This window comes from Miniopterus schreibersii (assembly GCF_964146895.1).
Source record: "Miniopterus schreibersii genome assembly, chromosome: 3".
NCBI lineage: Eukaryota > Metazoa > Chordata > Mammalia > Chiroptera > Miniopteridae > Miniopterus > Miniopterus schreibersii.
In genome coordinates, this window is record NC_138103.1 from 53824952 (window position 1) to 53840963 (window position 16012).

The window sequence follows — 16012 nt, forward strand, 5'->3', positions numbered from 1 at the left end:
CATAAAAGACAACTAGATACGCCTATGTGTTGATTAGAAAAGTGCCCATGATATTTTTAAGTTAAATAAATTATGGAATAATAGACAAAATAGAATGCTATATCTGTTAACAACAAACAAAAACTGAAAACTCAACTACAGAATATAAACCTATATGTGTGTGTATGTTTTTGTATGAGAATAAAAACACAAGTGTGGAAGGATATATTCTGAACTGTTATACTTGGTAAACCCAAGGAGGTAGGGCAATGCGATGTTTGTGGGAAGAGCAAGGCGATCATTTCACCTTTTGCTCCTCTGTTGTTTGAAGGTCTGATCCAAATGAGTAGCAATAAGAAATACAAGACAAAGGCAACTGGGGGGTGTAATATGGAAATGGAGTGGATGGAATTTGGCAACTATTTGAGTGCGGTGGAAAGGGAAATGAGGGCAGGGCTAACTCACCCGTTTCTAGCCTGAGTGATGGGGAAGATGCTGTCATTCATAGAAACAGGGATATCATGGGAAGTGAATTCTTTTTTATTGTTACCAGAGAAGAAATGATGAGTTTGGGTTATCAATCAGAATTGTGTTGTTTCTTATTTTAAATGATAATTACTCCTATAGGAAAGCTGCTTATCTTGGTCTTAAAACCTCAAACAAAATGATGCTTTATAGTTGTATTTCACATAAACTTTGGAACTAAAAGAGCCAGACTTGTATCTAGTATTTTACCTTATTCATTCATACTATTCCAAAACTTTAAAAAAACATCAAAAACACTTATTTTTGAATTGGAAACAATTATAATAATTTGAAATCATCTCAAACATGAAAAAAAAAGTAAGTTTTCCTGCTGTATCAAAGTGGCAGAAAGTATAAACTATGACCTGTACAATTTTTACTATATGTTTCTTTTTTGTTATTTTAGTACAGTTGTGCCTCTTCAAGTGCCTTTGAAACTCAATGCCTATAAACAGAGTATATTGTTGTTAAAGATACTGTATAGCGGTAGCCTTATAAAGATTTTTAATTCTAGAAATAGCTTGTGCACTTTTATTCCATAGAAAACAGCATTAGATGTTGTCTTTATATTTATGCTATTTACTTACAAATACTGTCAAAATGCTGTGTGAATTTATTTCTGTATAATTATATCATATTTTATGTTGGGGCTGAAATAGAAGTGTGTAATTCACCAGTTGGAGCTCTTTTGCAGTAATGCAGCAATGCAGAGTCAATGAAGTCACCTGAATAAATCATTTTAGTTTTCAGTTCAGTTACATGGAAATCAGCTGCTCTGGCATACCTTTTTCCTCCATTCATCATTAACTATATCTTTACTTTGGAAACTATTCCTATGTCAGTCCTTTCCAGTTGAATTATGCAGGGCTTTCCATGGGAAATGTTTTTTATGTTACATTTGTTATTTTGAGGTAAAACAGGGATTCCTATAACTGCTATGTTTTTATTGAGCCTAAAGAATTTTATGAATTTTAAAACCTTCCGAGAGCTGGGTGATTATGATGTGTGAATTCATAAGTCGATTTATTTTATTGACTAATTCTTATAGTTTGAGTTAAACTGTATATGGTCCCCCATTGGAGGAAACAGAAGAAAGATAATACATTTAATATTTTGTATATTTCCTGTTTTCCAGAAAATAAATACTTCTGGAACCAGTAATGCAGATGTCCCTCTGGCTGATCCCGGAATGTACCAACTGGACATTACATTAAGAAGGGGTCACAGTTTAGCTGCCCGAGACCGAGGAGGTAAGCTCATAGGAACAACATTACGTGGAAGCTTATTCTGTGTGTTTTTGACAAAATTGATTTTTTATGTGGTTGTTTATGTTTTAAAAAATTAACTATGTTATAATTTTTAGAAAGTCAGGTTCAGTGATGTGGTTTGAAATGTTATCTGACTCCTGTGACCATGGAGGAAGGGGTATGATGCAAGTTAGAAAGCTTTGAACCGGTTCCAACCCAGAGAGCACAGCCCCTACAACGCTGCTGACAAATCGGACTCTGCATTATATGTAATAGGTGACACAGTTGGTTAAGTAGGTGAGACACATATTTGAAGTCACATCAGAAGTCACCTTTTGGCAGACCTGACATTCTTTTTGCTGACTTGATTTGCTCAGTTGAACCAGCTAAAACTGCAGAAACCAGGACTGGCATCTCACCAAAACTTTGACGATTCCCAAGAAGTAATTTTTTGAGGCTTTGTTGGACCTGATGGCCATCTCATGGTGGATTAAACAGGTCTTTGTAGGCCATCGTGAAGGAAAAGACAAGGCAAATGCTCTTTAGTTCCTGGATTCCAGGGCAATCTCCTGATGAACTAGCCTGGGCTACTTGAAGGATTCTTTGAACCCAGAGGCAGGACCAGAGATAGACCCCAGACCGTCTGTGGTATAGTCTGTGTAGTATCCTTAGCACATTTCAAAATATCAGCCATTTAGGATGCAGGGAACTGAGGACCCGGAGCGCCCGCAATCCCAGAGGAAGCTGAATGTGCTATAACTCCTCTCACTAGGGGGGAGGAGAACCCCTGGGCTGTTGTCAGAGAACCTGAGCATGTTCCTGGGACTACATAATCTTGTCTCCTCCAACCCTACTGACATTCATACTTAGGGGGTGAAAGGAACAAAATTAGGACTATAGTTTTTAATCTTCATCGCCTGTCTCTACAAGAATAAAATAGAGAAAATAATATCATAGGTTTTTTTTTTTTTACACTAGAAACTATACAAATAATGCATTTAGTTTTTAAGTAAAAACTAGTAAATATCAGAACATTCTTAATGAATGAAGGTGTGATTAGAAATGTTGGAATTTAGAAAAGGGCCCCCTAGTACACTGCTGGTGGGAGTGCAGACTGGGGCAGCCACTATGGAAAGCAGTATGGAGTTTCCTCAAAAGATTAAAAATTGACCTGCCATTTGACCCAGTGATCCCACTTCTGGGAATATATCCTAAGGAACCCCAAACACCAATCACAAAGAACTTATGCACCCCTATGTTTATAGCAGAGCAATTTACAATAGCTAAGATCTGGAAACAGCCCAAGTGCCCATCAGTAGATGAGTGGGTAAAAAAAGCTGTGGCACATTTACACCATGGAATACTATGCAGCTGTAAAGAGGAAGGATCTTTTAGCCTTTGGCACAGCATGGAGGGACCTAGAGAGTATTATGCTAAGTGAAATGAGCCAGTCAGAGAAAGACAAGTACCACATGACCTCACTTACACGTGGAATATAATAAACAAAATAAACTGTTGAACAAAGTGGATCCAGAGACATAGAAGCATGGAACAAACTGAGGAATCTCAGAGGGAAAGGGGGGGAGAGATTAACCAAAGAACTTATATGTTTATAAGCATAACCCATAGATACAGACATTGGTATAGGGAAAGCCTGGGGGTGGGATGGATGTGGGGTGGAGGAGATCAGTGGGGATAAAAAGGGGACATCTGTAATATTCTCAAAAATAAAGATAAAGAAATATTAAAAAAAAAAAAAAGTAAGCCAGTCCAAAAATTTTAAAAAAAGAATGCAAAGGGAACCCACCAGTCAGAGAAAGACAAATATCACACTGACCTCACTTATATGTGGAATCTAAGGAACTAAATATATTGATGAACAAGATAGGACCACAGACATGGAAGCATGAAACAGACTGACAGATCTCAGAGGGAAGGCGAAAAGAAGGAAGGGAAAAGATTGACCAAAGAACTTAAAGGCGTATATGCATAGTCCATGGACACAGACAACAGACAGGTGAAGACCTGGGGAGGGAAGGGAGGTGGGGGGAGGGGGGTAAAGGGAAGAAAATGGGGGACATCTGTAATACTCTCAACAATAAAATAATTTTTTTTAAAAGTTGGAATTTAAACACATGGAGGAAATTTTGAAAATTAACCATCTGATTTAGTAACTGAGGACAAATATTGATTGAATTTAACTGCTTGTCTCAAAAGAACTTACAATTAGATCAGAGGAAGAAAATGATGTTGTTAACAAAGTTTTATTTTGCTATATATATAACTTTTTTAGGTTTTAGAGTACTCTTCATTCCATTACATAACATCATTTCATCTAAAAGAGAATCAAAACAGTCATCAGAAGATGAAAATTTTGTCCTAGATGTATCCTCCTAACAATAGTAAATACATATGCACACAATTATTTATTACAGGATTGCTTGTAATGATAAAATACCCATCAATAGGAGAGGTGACTAAATAAATCATTGCACATATACATGATGAAATACTATGCAGCTGTAAAACAAAGAAAAAGGAAAATCTCTAGGAATTGATATGAAAAGAGTTACAAGATATATTATTAAGTGGGAAGGTAAAGCGCCAAAGAGTATGAATTGACAATATGGAATGCTTCATGTAAGAACGGGATGTAAGAAATTATGCATTATCTGCTCACCTGTTCAAAATGATATATCGAAAGTAAACTCCAGAAACTAATGAGATTGGTAACATAAATAATATAGGTAAGAACAGGTTTCAAGAATGAGGGATGGGAATGGGGTAAAATGAGGAAGTGACATTTCTCTGAGTAAATCTTCTTGTATAGTTCTAACTCTTTAACCATGGCAATATTTTAGCAATGAATGAATGAATGAATGAATGAATGAATGAATGAATGAAATTAACTAGGATGTGGGAGGAACCCAAAAGGGAATATAACCATAAACACACCTCAAGAATACAGTAACTAATCTAAGTAATTATGGAAAACAGTGTTTGGATTATACACTATAAAACTCAAGACAAAAAGAACTCTCCACAAATAATGTATTCTAGGGCCTGAGTATCAATTCTGAAGCTACTTATTGTGATGCTAAGAATGAGCAAGTAAGTAAATATGTTGCAGATGAGTGCCAGGTTTCTCATGGTAGGAGAAAGAAGTTACAATTTACAAGCGGAGAGAGCTGGGTGTTTAAACCATATCAGTATGAACTATAAATGGGTTTTAATGGATAAATAGTTAACAATTTAAACAGATAGAGGAGTGTGTGTGTGTGTGTGTGTGTGTGTGTGTGTGTGTGTGTGTTTTCCTAGCTCTGTCTGCTGAAAGGCCCTAGAAGCAATCATAAAGGTGTAATCAATGTACCTTGGTCCCAGATCTTGGTTTCTAAATACAATTTCCCCAATAAAAGTAAGCAGGGCTCCTGGAGAAATGGTTGATTGCAGATCTGGGGCAGCAAAAGTACAAGATGAGTCTGGAACATTTTGCAGTGCCAGAGAGTAAGGAAGTACTCAAAATTGATGACAAAATGTCAAAATGACATAGGAGCCAACTTAAAGGAGCTCCTAATGACGACAGCTGAAGCAATTTCAGCAACAAAATAAATAATGACAGCAATAGATTATAAACCATAGAGTAATATAAATATCTATGACATTACTAGTAAATAAATAATTGAATAAATAAATGGGAGGGAAGGCACAGCTTTTCCTTATGGTAGAATTCCAATGAATAAATGTAGAAGGGAAAATAGAAATAGAAACTACCTTTTAACAAACAACACAGTAACAGTTGTTGCAAGCAAAAATCACCAACTGATGCTAAATTTGTAGGTGCAAAATTATGATGAGAAACAGTATTTGCATCATTTCAAAGTACTTCCCCACAAAATACATATGAACTATAAAGAGGAAAATAGTAACTTATAGTGGAGAAACTTGGAAGACACTACCTTTAGCAAGTAACTAAAGTTAACGTCAGCAGTAATGAGGCAGACAGACATCATGGACCTGCTGATGGCATGTACTGAGAAAGGCACGTTAAATCTGTGGGATTCTGTCATAATACATAAGGTCAGTGTAATCATGGGAAACATCAGGCACTTCTGGCAAGATGTGATGCCAGTTGTCTGAGCCGAGTAGCAGCTGCCCTTTGGACATGGTGTGCCCGATCTTGTTCCACAGATTTAAGTCTGGACGGCACTGTGCATGCGCCACTCTCTTTCTTAAAGTAGCAAATTATTCTGTAGAGATGTCGCTGCCAAAAATAGAAATTGTGTTAAGGCAGAAGGAGAGGGCCATGTTCTTAAGAGAAATATTGCTTTGTGGAAATGAAGAATATTCCAAAGTGTTTAGTATGCAAACTCCAATCCATCTTCACTATTTTACTTACTTGCCTGGAATTCATGAAGTTTTTGTTGGGTAGATATGAGAAGAGAAATTTAAACACAGGAAACAACCTGAGTTAACTTTGAGACTGATTAAAATTCGTCTGAGACCCACCTGTGAGTAACAAATGTGTTAGGCATATCATTGTGTAGTTAGTACTAGAACACGGTTTGTGAATTTATATATATAATTATATCATACAGGACAATTCGATGGAGATCGATAGTTTGAAGTGATAAAACCAGCCGGGAAGTACGATAGTGATGTAGGAGTACAGTTTTGAGGGCCTGAACCAGAGTTATAGGTGTGAAAATGGAGAAGGAAAGGAGACTACGAGAGATGGTTCAAGAGAATGTCCCGTAGCACCTGAGATCAGCTGGATGAGGGGATTAAAAAAACCCTGTTGAGCCCTGGCCAGTGGCTCAGTTGGCTGGAGCATCGTCTGTGCACCGCAACAGTTGCAGGTTCAATTCCTGGCCAGGGCACACACCGAGGTTGCAGGTTTGATCCCTGGTTGCGGTGTGTACGGGAGATAACTGATCGATATTTCTCCCTCATATCGATGTTTCTCCCTCATATTGATGTTTCCCACTTGCTCTCATTCTTGCTCCCTTCCTCTCTCTCTAAAATCAATTTTAAAAGCATATTCTCTGGTGATTAAAAAAAAAAAGAACTATTGAGATTTTAAGGCTGATGGTACCTGGGAGCTATGTGGACTTTGGGAAAAGGTGAATGTAGGAAAAATATTTGTATTACTATTATAATTAGCAGAAATTGTACTCTTTTATTCATTACCTTGATGCCCTCACTTACGTCCCAGCAAAACCAAAATCCTATGACCCATATCACCCTTGCACAGAAGAGTGGGAGAGAAAAACTCATTGCCACCCTCACCATCATTGCTTGAACTTTGCATCTCCAGAATCCTACTTCAGATGCCACAGGCACTGACTTTGGCTCGGCAGTCAACGCTGGCCGTTGTTCTTCCATTTTAATAACCTGTTTTGCAGAACAATAACCAGGTGGCTCCTGGAATGCTGTTGCCTTTTCCTAAGTGTTATTCTCTGGGCTTTAAGAAGCCTGATGGTCTTGGGGGGTCTGACACACAATTCCAAAGCCAAAGCTCAACATTATATTAGCTGTGTGACTTTAAGATCTACAATTTTTCTGCTGAAATTGTAGGGTTCCAGATGTAGCAAATAAAATACAGGATGCCTAATTTAATTTGATTTTCAGATAAACAGCACATTATCTTTTTAACTGAGTTTTTTATTTTATCTGGAAGCCCTATGACAATTGTCATTTCTAGTTATTATTAGAAAAGTGCCATTTTAATAGGGTTAGGCCTTTCAGGAGTATATTATCATCTATCACATGTTGAATGTAATGCCTTGACATGATTATTTATATTGCTAGAAAAATAAGAGCAATCTGTATATATATGTCTGGTGATAGCAATTCCCTACAATTGGATTTCTTGAAATCTGTATCATGGATGATATTTTAATTTTCTAGGGCTGCCTTCACAAATTACTATAAACTTGGTAGCTTAAAACAATAGGAATTTATCATTTCACAGTTCTGAAGTCCAAGAGTCAATAAATCAAGGTGTAGTAGAGAAACACTCCCTTTAAAGGCTTTTGGGAAGAATTCTTCCTTCCCTTTCAGGTTCTGGTGACCCCAGGCATTCCTTGGCTTGTGGCGGCATCACTCCAATCTCTGCTTCCATCTTCACATGGCACTCCCTCTGTGTTTCCATGTCTCAAATCTTTCTTTTCTTTTTCTCAGAAAGACATCAGTCATTGTATTTAGGCCCACCCTAAATTCAAGATGATCTCATCTCAAGATTTTTAACCTAATTGCATCTACGAAAACCCTATTTCCAAATAAGTCACATTCACAGGTACTGGGGTTTAGAACGTGGACATATCTTTGGGAAAACCCATGTCAATCCACCACAGAGGACAGTTCTTCTCTTCAAATATTCAGAACAAATTTAAATCATCAAAAAAGTGATCCAAGTGAACTAGTTTATTGTGTTTCTGTTAATAACAATGTTAGAAATCCCTGCATCGAGTAACATTAGAGAATCTCAGTCAGTCCATTCTGAAACTCCTAACGTCCACTCTGTGAGTCTGATGTGTCAAATGCTAAAGGAAAGTTTCCAAGTGTTCTGAGAACAATATTTTCAAGTTGGAGTAAGAATTGTAGAAATCCGGGGCCTGGGAAAAGACTTAAAAGGTTACTCCCTGTCACGCTTCACCTTTCTTCTCATGGTTTAGTGAAACCTCACTAATTGAGAAATTCTACCAATTACATAATAGCCACATCAGAGAATATGAATTGGAAAGCATTTTTCCAAAAAATAAATTCAACTTGACAAAACTGAAACATATTCAGTATTCTAAATGTAAACAAAACCCTTTTCAAGTTTGAGGGCCTGCCAGCAATTTCGTCATTAGAATGTAATTTATAAAAGTTGTTAGAGAGTTATTCTTTGAGTAGGTAAGGCATAGTAATATTTCTAGTGCAAATTATGCATCAGGCATGATATTTGGCATTTACATATATTTCCTCTAATCTAAAGAAGATTGGCCCTAAGAGCAGCTGCCACCCCAGCACATTCACTCACTGTTTGGTGTGCAGGGTCCTTTGGGTTTTGACCCTTGGAAATTTCCTTTATGGTAGGATGGACATATATCCTAATTTGCCTGGGGCAGTCCTATTTTTTTTTTTTTTTGCCAGTTGACAGGCATAATTATTAATAGTGTTCCATTTCACTCTCAAAATTGTCCCAATTCAGAGACACTATACTGCTGTTTCCTAGAAAACCAATTTAATCCCATTAAAGTTGATCAGAAAATTAAGCGTTATGAATGTTTCTTTTTTTTCTCAGAAGGAGAATGCAGCTTACATCATCAGAGAAAGGTTTGTTTCTGAGCAGGTTTGAGAGACTTTTCTTGGCAGCTCCTTCTTTAGGTTTACACAGCCTTTAACAAGCTATTTTGATCAAGAAAAGGTGTGATGTGTTGCATTTTTGTGCTAAGATCACTTTTGTGCATTTTTGTTGCTATGCTAGTCAGTTGTTTTTTGCATTTCTTACAGATGGTGAAATCAGGTAGAGGCTTGTTCTACGCAATACAGACACAGTCATTTTTGTACATATTAATGTGACTCCTTTCAGCAGTTTCCTACCATTGGGAAAAACTTTCTGCTATTCCAAAAAACAATGTCCCATGCTATTATAACCCTTAGGTTTAACTAAACATCAAACTTACAAGACTATCCAAGGCTCCCCTGATACATCTTCAGGAGGATCTAGGGCAGAAACCACAGCTGAACAGAGGGACAGCACTGGGCATTCATTGCAACTTCAGCTGTCTCTCAGCCCCCACAACCATCTGGGAGTTATCTTCCTTGGGTCTCCAGGTAACACAGTGCAGATGGAAAAAAGACAAGATCTCCATTGAAAAGATGTGAAAGCCGCTTGGGTATAAAGGCCTCATTTCTCACAGGAGCCAGTATCTCTTGTAACTACTCCATAGACATAGTTCCTAGAGATATGCCCAACTATGAGAATCATTACACTCAGGGAAGCTCAAAGACGTGGTTCCTGTCAGGTGGCTGATTCTACCTCTCCCAGTCCAGATGAAATTTGCCAACCAAGGGTCATTTTTACCATATGTCATTTAGCAACATAGTTGGCATTTATTACCTAATTAGGTTGCCAGGGAAATTGAGAGTTAACCAAAGGTCATATGCTCAGGAAAAGGGGGAAAAGGTTTCCCCACTGGAGTAAGTGTTGATAAAATTAAGAAAAATAGGGCATTCCAGTTGTGCCTAATTGTATCAGGATGCTCTTGAATGTCACAAGAAGGGTTTCAAGGTGAGGGAGCAAGCCTTTGGAGTTACTGAGAAAGTACCAAAGTTGGTTTGGATATAAAAACACCCTGTCAGTTTTATTAGTCCAAATTTAGGGCCTGATCTTGGAGAAGAGCAAAACCAAAAATTTCCAGACAAGCACAGAAGGACTCAAGGACAAGAAGTAGCTACAACTTTGCCTGTGTCAAAAACCAAAGTAACAACACTTTATAGCAACCATAAAACAGCAAATAGTTCAGGGACTTTAGGTTGTGTAGATATGACTAGCCCTCTTTACTCTTCCTGTTTACTTATTTTAAAAAATAACACACCACGGTTATAAAATACTCAAAATCAGCATACAAAGAAGACCCTGTAAGAATATGTGTTCAGTTTGAGTGAGACAAGACTTTTTTCCATCTATGCAGAATATAAATAAATTTTTTACTACCTTGTGTTGAGAACAGACTCCATACTCAGTGACCATTTTCTTCTCTGAACTACCAGTCCTCTATTATACATAAACTTTAAAAATAATTTAATTAGAATATTTTTTCAACTTAAATTTATTGAAATAAAATTTGCACCCAGTAAAACTTACAGGTTGATGAGTTTGGCAGACATATACAGTCATAACTACCACCAGAATCAAAATATAGAACATTTTTATCACCTCAAAAAGTTCCCTCATGATCCTTTGTGATTAATTTCTCTCTATACTCCTGTCCCCTGGCAGCCACTGATCTGATATTTTAAAAAAATAATTTCAAATTACCTCAATATGTATGTATTTTAAATATACATATATGTATGAAGTGATTAATGATAAACTTTAGAAATTGAACGTAATTAATTTTATAAAGCATAAGATACTGTTTTGCTGCATTGATTTTTTCCTTATAACATGAATGCTATTTACATTGCAAATACATTTATGTATTGACAAAATACATAAATAAAAAGTACTGAGTAACCCCTAATATAAACTATGGACTTTGATAATAGCGTGTCAGTATAGGTTCATTGGAACAATGGTACCACTCTGGTGGGGGATGTTGATAGTCGGGGAAGTGTGTGTGGGGAGACATGGGATATATGGAAATCTCTGTACTTTCCACTCAGTTTTGTTATGAACCCAACAGTGATATAAAAAATAAAGTTTATTTTTAAAGAAAACACTACTCTGTGGTCATCAAGAGTACTTTTGCTCTGTCTCCAAATTTAAGTATACAAAATAATACAATAGTTGATATTAAAAACTTGTCAGAACCCTAAGTTTTTACTCAAGAAATCCAAATGGAAATAGCAGGCACCATGTCTGAAGTTTAAAACAATTATATTTTTAAAAATAAAGATATTCTTATTTGAATCCAATTTAGTTGCCCACATATGTACATCCATGCAGTCCTAAATTTTTAGTGTAATTAGATCCTTTGTGGGTCTTATAAGACAAGTATACAAATTTGCAGTTAGTTAGGACTCCTATCATAAAAAATCTGATTTAGGTGAAGTAAATGTTATGTTTGCATTATATCTCATTCTAGGCTGGCAAAGCAGGTACATTGATCTGTGTTTTTAGCCAAACAACAAAACAATTTAATTTGTTTAAGTATTTTTTTGTGATCAGGAATATTAAGAGTATTTAACTAAGTCAATTTAAAGATTTTTTTTTACAATTATTTAACATTTATTTATCAAGTAATACTAACAATCTTTAACCCAGGCTTAAAGTCTAAAGACAAAAAGGTGTCTTACAGGCGGGTTATTAGCATATCTTTTGTTCTTCGATTTATTTTAGTAACCAAGATACCTATTAACTAATTAAAGCTACCATTCCTTTTGAGCACTTTTCCTTCCATTTATGTAGGGAGGGGAGGTTCTGAAACTCCTTATTCTAAATTTACATGTACCTATTAAACTCAAAACCAATGAAAATGTAAGCTGTGTAAAATTTGAGAGACTATCTGATCTTGTGATTTCCCTCTGGAGGCAGGTAAAGGTACCTTAGCAAAAAGAAAACTTCTGTGGTTACTGCAGTTTAGCGATAGCTCTTATGCTTTAGGGAAGAAAGTTACATTGCTCAGTTGTTCTTTCTTTTCAATGTAGAGCTATATATCTTCAGTTCACTCTCTGCAGGGAAAGAATCTTTTTCTCTTTCAAGTTCTTGTGAAATTAACAATCAGATTTTTTCTTCTTCTATTTTTAATGTATATTTACTCATTTAACTAGATATTCTCATAACATGCATAGTCACTCTTAATTTTTAAAGATGCTCTTTAAAAATAGGCAGGTGTAGCAGTGATTCTCAAAGTTTGGTCCCCAGACCAGTGGCATCAGAATCACTTTAGAACTTGCAAATTCTCGGGCCCCACCCCAGACCTACTGAATCATAAACTCTAGGTGTGGGCCCATCAATCTGTATTTGAAGAAAACTTCTAGCCCTGGCCATTGTGGCTCAGCTGGTTGAGCTTCCCCTCCTGTGCACCTGTTCCATTCCTGGTCAGGGCATATGCTCAGGCGTGCAGGAGGCAGCTGATCAATGTTTCTGTCTCTTTCTCCCTCTCCTTTCGTCTCTCTCTCTCAAATTAATAAAAAATATATATTTAGAAAAAAAGTTTCTAGATGATTCTGATGTGTGCTAAAGCTTGAGAACCATTGATATAAATGTCTAAAGAATGTCACTGGCCACATTTACAACACACATAATCATTTATAGTCACAGATGATCAGAAAATCACTCCACCAATTACTATATATAATTTTAAGTAATAGGAAACTATGGTCACAAACTGTATGCAAAAAAAAAAAACACCCTCCTAGGGCAAACCACAAGACTTCAGTGATGAATATTTGCTCACCCTATGCTTTCCTTCTAGGAGTTTTGATCACAGAGCAGATAACCACATGGAACTCCTCAAATACAAAACAGAGACCATAGAATTCCTCTGATGTAAAATATTCTCTAGAAATCTGTGAAGCCATTCTGGGCTCCCCTTCCTTGTGCCCCTGATGTCCTAGATACCAAACTATCCCTCCACTCTAACTCAGGCCTTCAGGCCCATTTAACTTCTCCCTGGCCTAAAGATAGATGCTATAAAACCATGTCCTTTCAAATGGCCATTGGACTTTGACGCAAGGGAGCTCTACATATGAACTCGAATTGCCCGGTCTTTGAAAAATTTAGTATTTTGTTGGTCATAGTTGCTCTTTAAAAGGAAGGTCAGGAAATGCAAAGAATTTTGAGTGTTCCTTCTTGTGTTCCTTGATAAAGAGGCTGACATCTGCTTGACTTTGATGTTCCTATTGTTAACCTAACAATAAAAAGCCAAAATGAAGCAACAAATTTTTATTTGAGATCCAAAAGAATAGCTATTCTGGAAGTACTGATTCAGGAAGGAACCCAAATAGTTAGGAGATGAAAGCAAGGGTTTTTATGAGAAAGAAAGGATAATAATTACACGAATAAAAGGAAGGCATTTCTATGGTGTTAGTAAGCTAAGGAAGGAATTCCTATAGATGCAGATAAGCTAACATAGTGATGCTACTTGTACAGAATGTCTTTTTTTTTTTTTTTTTAAATATATCTTTATTGATTTCAGAGAGAGGAAAGGAGAGGGAGAGAGAGAGATAGAAACATCAATGATGAGAGAACAGAATGTCTTTAATTTTCAATCTGCTTGCGGTCCTAACTTCTGCTTTCCTGTTAGCTTTGCATATAGTTGTTTGGAGTACAATGCTGCTTTAGGCCCAGTCCAGAGGTTATTTTGCCCAGTTTTAACTTTCTAAAGGTTTGAAGGGTGAGAGTGGAAGGCAGTTCCTTTGGGTGGCAGCTCGGACTCCATTTTGAAGTGGCTGCATTTATATTGTTGCTGTTTTCTTTTACACTGTGAAGCAGGCTATCTCTGGGGGTTCTCCAAGAGTTGTGAAAAGAAAAAACATTTTAGTCATTTTAGGTGTGAGCGTGCATCAGAAATTTATTGCAATCTTTTTGCAGGTAAAAAGGCCCCTTGTAGGCCAATTTAAAGATTCACTCCTATGAACATTTTATTGATAAGTTTTTAATACCTATATTTATTTATTTTATCCTGATAGTAAACACAAGGTTTCCAAATCAAAGGCAAGACATTATTACTTACAATATCAGTTCCCCATGCCCCACTCTCTTCCTTCAGGGAGAGGTAGCAAGAGCAAATGTCAGCTGCCCATCAGGGGATCTGTACTGCAGGAACCCCAAATGATGCAATTTTTAGTTTCTATAGGAACTGCTGCACAGCAGCCCCTCCTCCACTCTTGCGAGAGGAAATGAGCTTATCTTTCTAATGTAAACAGATCCTCTCTTGAGTAAATGAGAAGATTCCTACATCTTTACAATTATTTGCTTTGTAAACTGGTGTCTCAAAGCCTGTCACATTAAAATATAAAAAGAAAATGGTTCTAGGAAAAAGAAGACACTCTATCATTCTAGCATATAGTTCACCATTTATTACTCCCAGCTGTTTGTCCTACCTTTCTGTTAGGCGTGTATTTTGTTCATCGTGAATACATGTAGATGCTCCGTAATTATGGTCTGAAGTGAAATTCTCTTTATAGTTACAGAATGACCAATTTGTCATTCATAAATGCTTTTTGAATGTAGACTACTCAGTTGTTTAGAATTTTAAAGGGTTACACTTTTATACTAAAATGTACTCTTAGGCAACAACTACAAAATTGTATATTTGAGCTTTCTGTTTTGAGAGTATATTACCTATTGAATGAAGTTTTCAGAGAATAATTCCTCATTGAATTTTGAAAAGAATGAACAAAGCTTTGTTCTTCTTTATTACAGAAAATCTGTGACTATAAAATTATAAGAAGAATGAAAATAAATTGCTTTTCCAAAAAATGCATTCAAGTTTAAAAATTGTTCCGTGTCAGTCAGTTTTTAAAAATGATATCTTATTAGCAGTCAGATATCTTACTAGAAGAAAAGACCATGGTTTTTAGGTTGGGTTCTCCAGAAGCAGAGCCTGGGACAGGGATTGGAATTTCTTTGGGGGATAATCCCAGAAAGTAGAGAGAAGGCTAAGGGTAAAACAGGGAAGGGAAGGGGCCAGTACAGAGTGAGTGAAGAAGCAGGTTCCCTCTGGAACCTCTGGGACATGGTGTAGAATGCCCGCAGGCATTGGTTCCTGACAAGGAACCAAGAAGATGGGTTATTTATTTAGGAATTCCCATTTGCCATTTGCTAAGGCCAGGTCCCAAAGATGTGGCACCTATCAAGTGGCCCATACATGGACTATGCTTGCTCCTGTGACTGCAGAAAGTCCTAGGTGCTTGAGATATGAATGGAGATAGAAAGCCCATGGTGTTTATGGAAACTGAGAGTGCAGACGAGATATGGCTAGACACCAACAGCATCTGCTACAGCGTAGGCTGGGCATCAGAGGGACCAGAAGTAAGTCGCTGAATAACTGAGCTAAGCCACATCTGTAAAATGGGGTAACAAGTGCATCAGCAGCAACAGTAGTATTATTAGCATGATACTAACTCAAATGTTGAAATGAGTAAATATTTCTGCAAGGACATTTTTTCTTATTATTTTTAATGAGCATTGGATATTCTAATGGGCCTGGCATTCAGCTTTAGAGTTTTTGTCTTGTAGGTTGAGGTTGTATGCCACAGTAACACAGCATTTTTACCCCAGCAATAAACTGATGTTGTAGACAGCCTACCCATGGTATGTCTTTGTACTGCGTACTCCAATGCAACAGCCTATTTGCCTCACAGGGAAATAAAAGTAGGATTCTTGTTGAGAATTGAGAAAAGCAATTGTTTTTTGTGGTAGTGAGGATATTTCTCATACTTTTTCCCTGACTCTTAAAAACACATATTTGCTATTTTCTCCTTAAATATCATACTCATATTTCCTTAATTATTTCAGAATTACACTGTGAGAGCATCGATATATATTTCTGGAAAGGAATCATTATCAGTTTTCAAGACAGCAAGAAAAATAAAGCTATAAA

At 36.7% G+C, this 16012-nt stretch overlaps 1 protein-coding gene across 9 annotated transcripts in view; it reads left to right on the plus strand.

Annotated features, from left to right (window-relative positions):
• The window catches only part of MCTP1 (multiple C2 and transmembrane domain containing 1), a gene marked incomplete at both ends in the record, with an annotated part of 426668 nt that overhangs the window by 170394 nt on the left and 240262 nt on the right, over positions 1-16012 (plus strand). For all 9 annotated transcript variants that reach the window (XM_081131855.1, XM_081131856.1, XM_081131857.1 and 6 more), the window contains one exon: positions 1640-1754. In XM_081131855.1, the coding sequence (XP_080987981.1) occupies positions 1640-1754 (115 nt within the window). The remainder of the gene's footprint in view (positions 1-1639; positions 1755-16012) is intronic.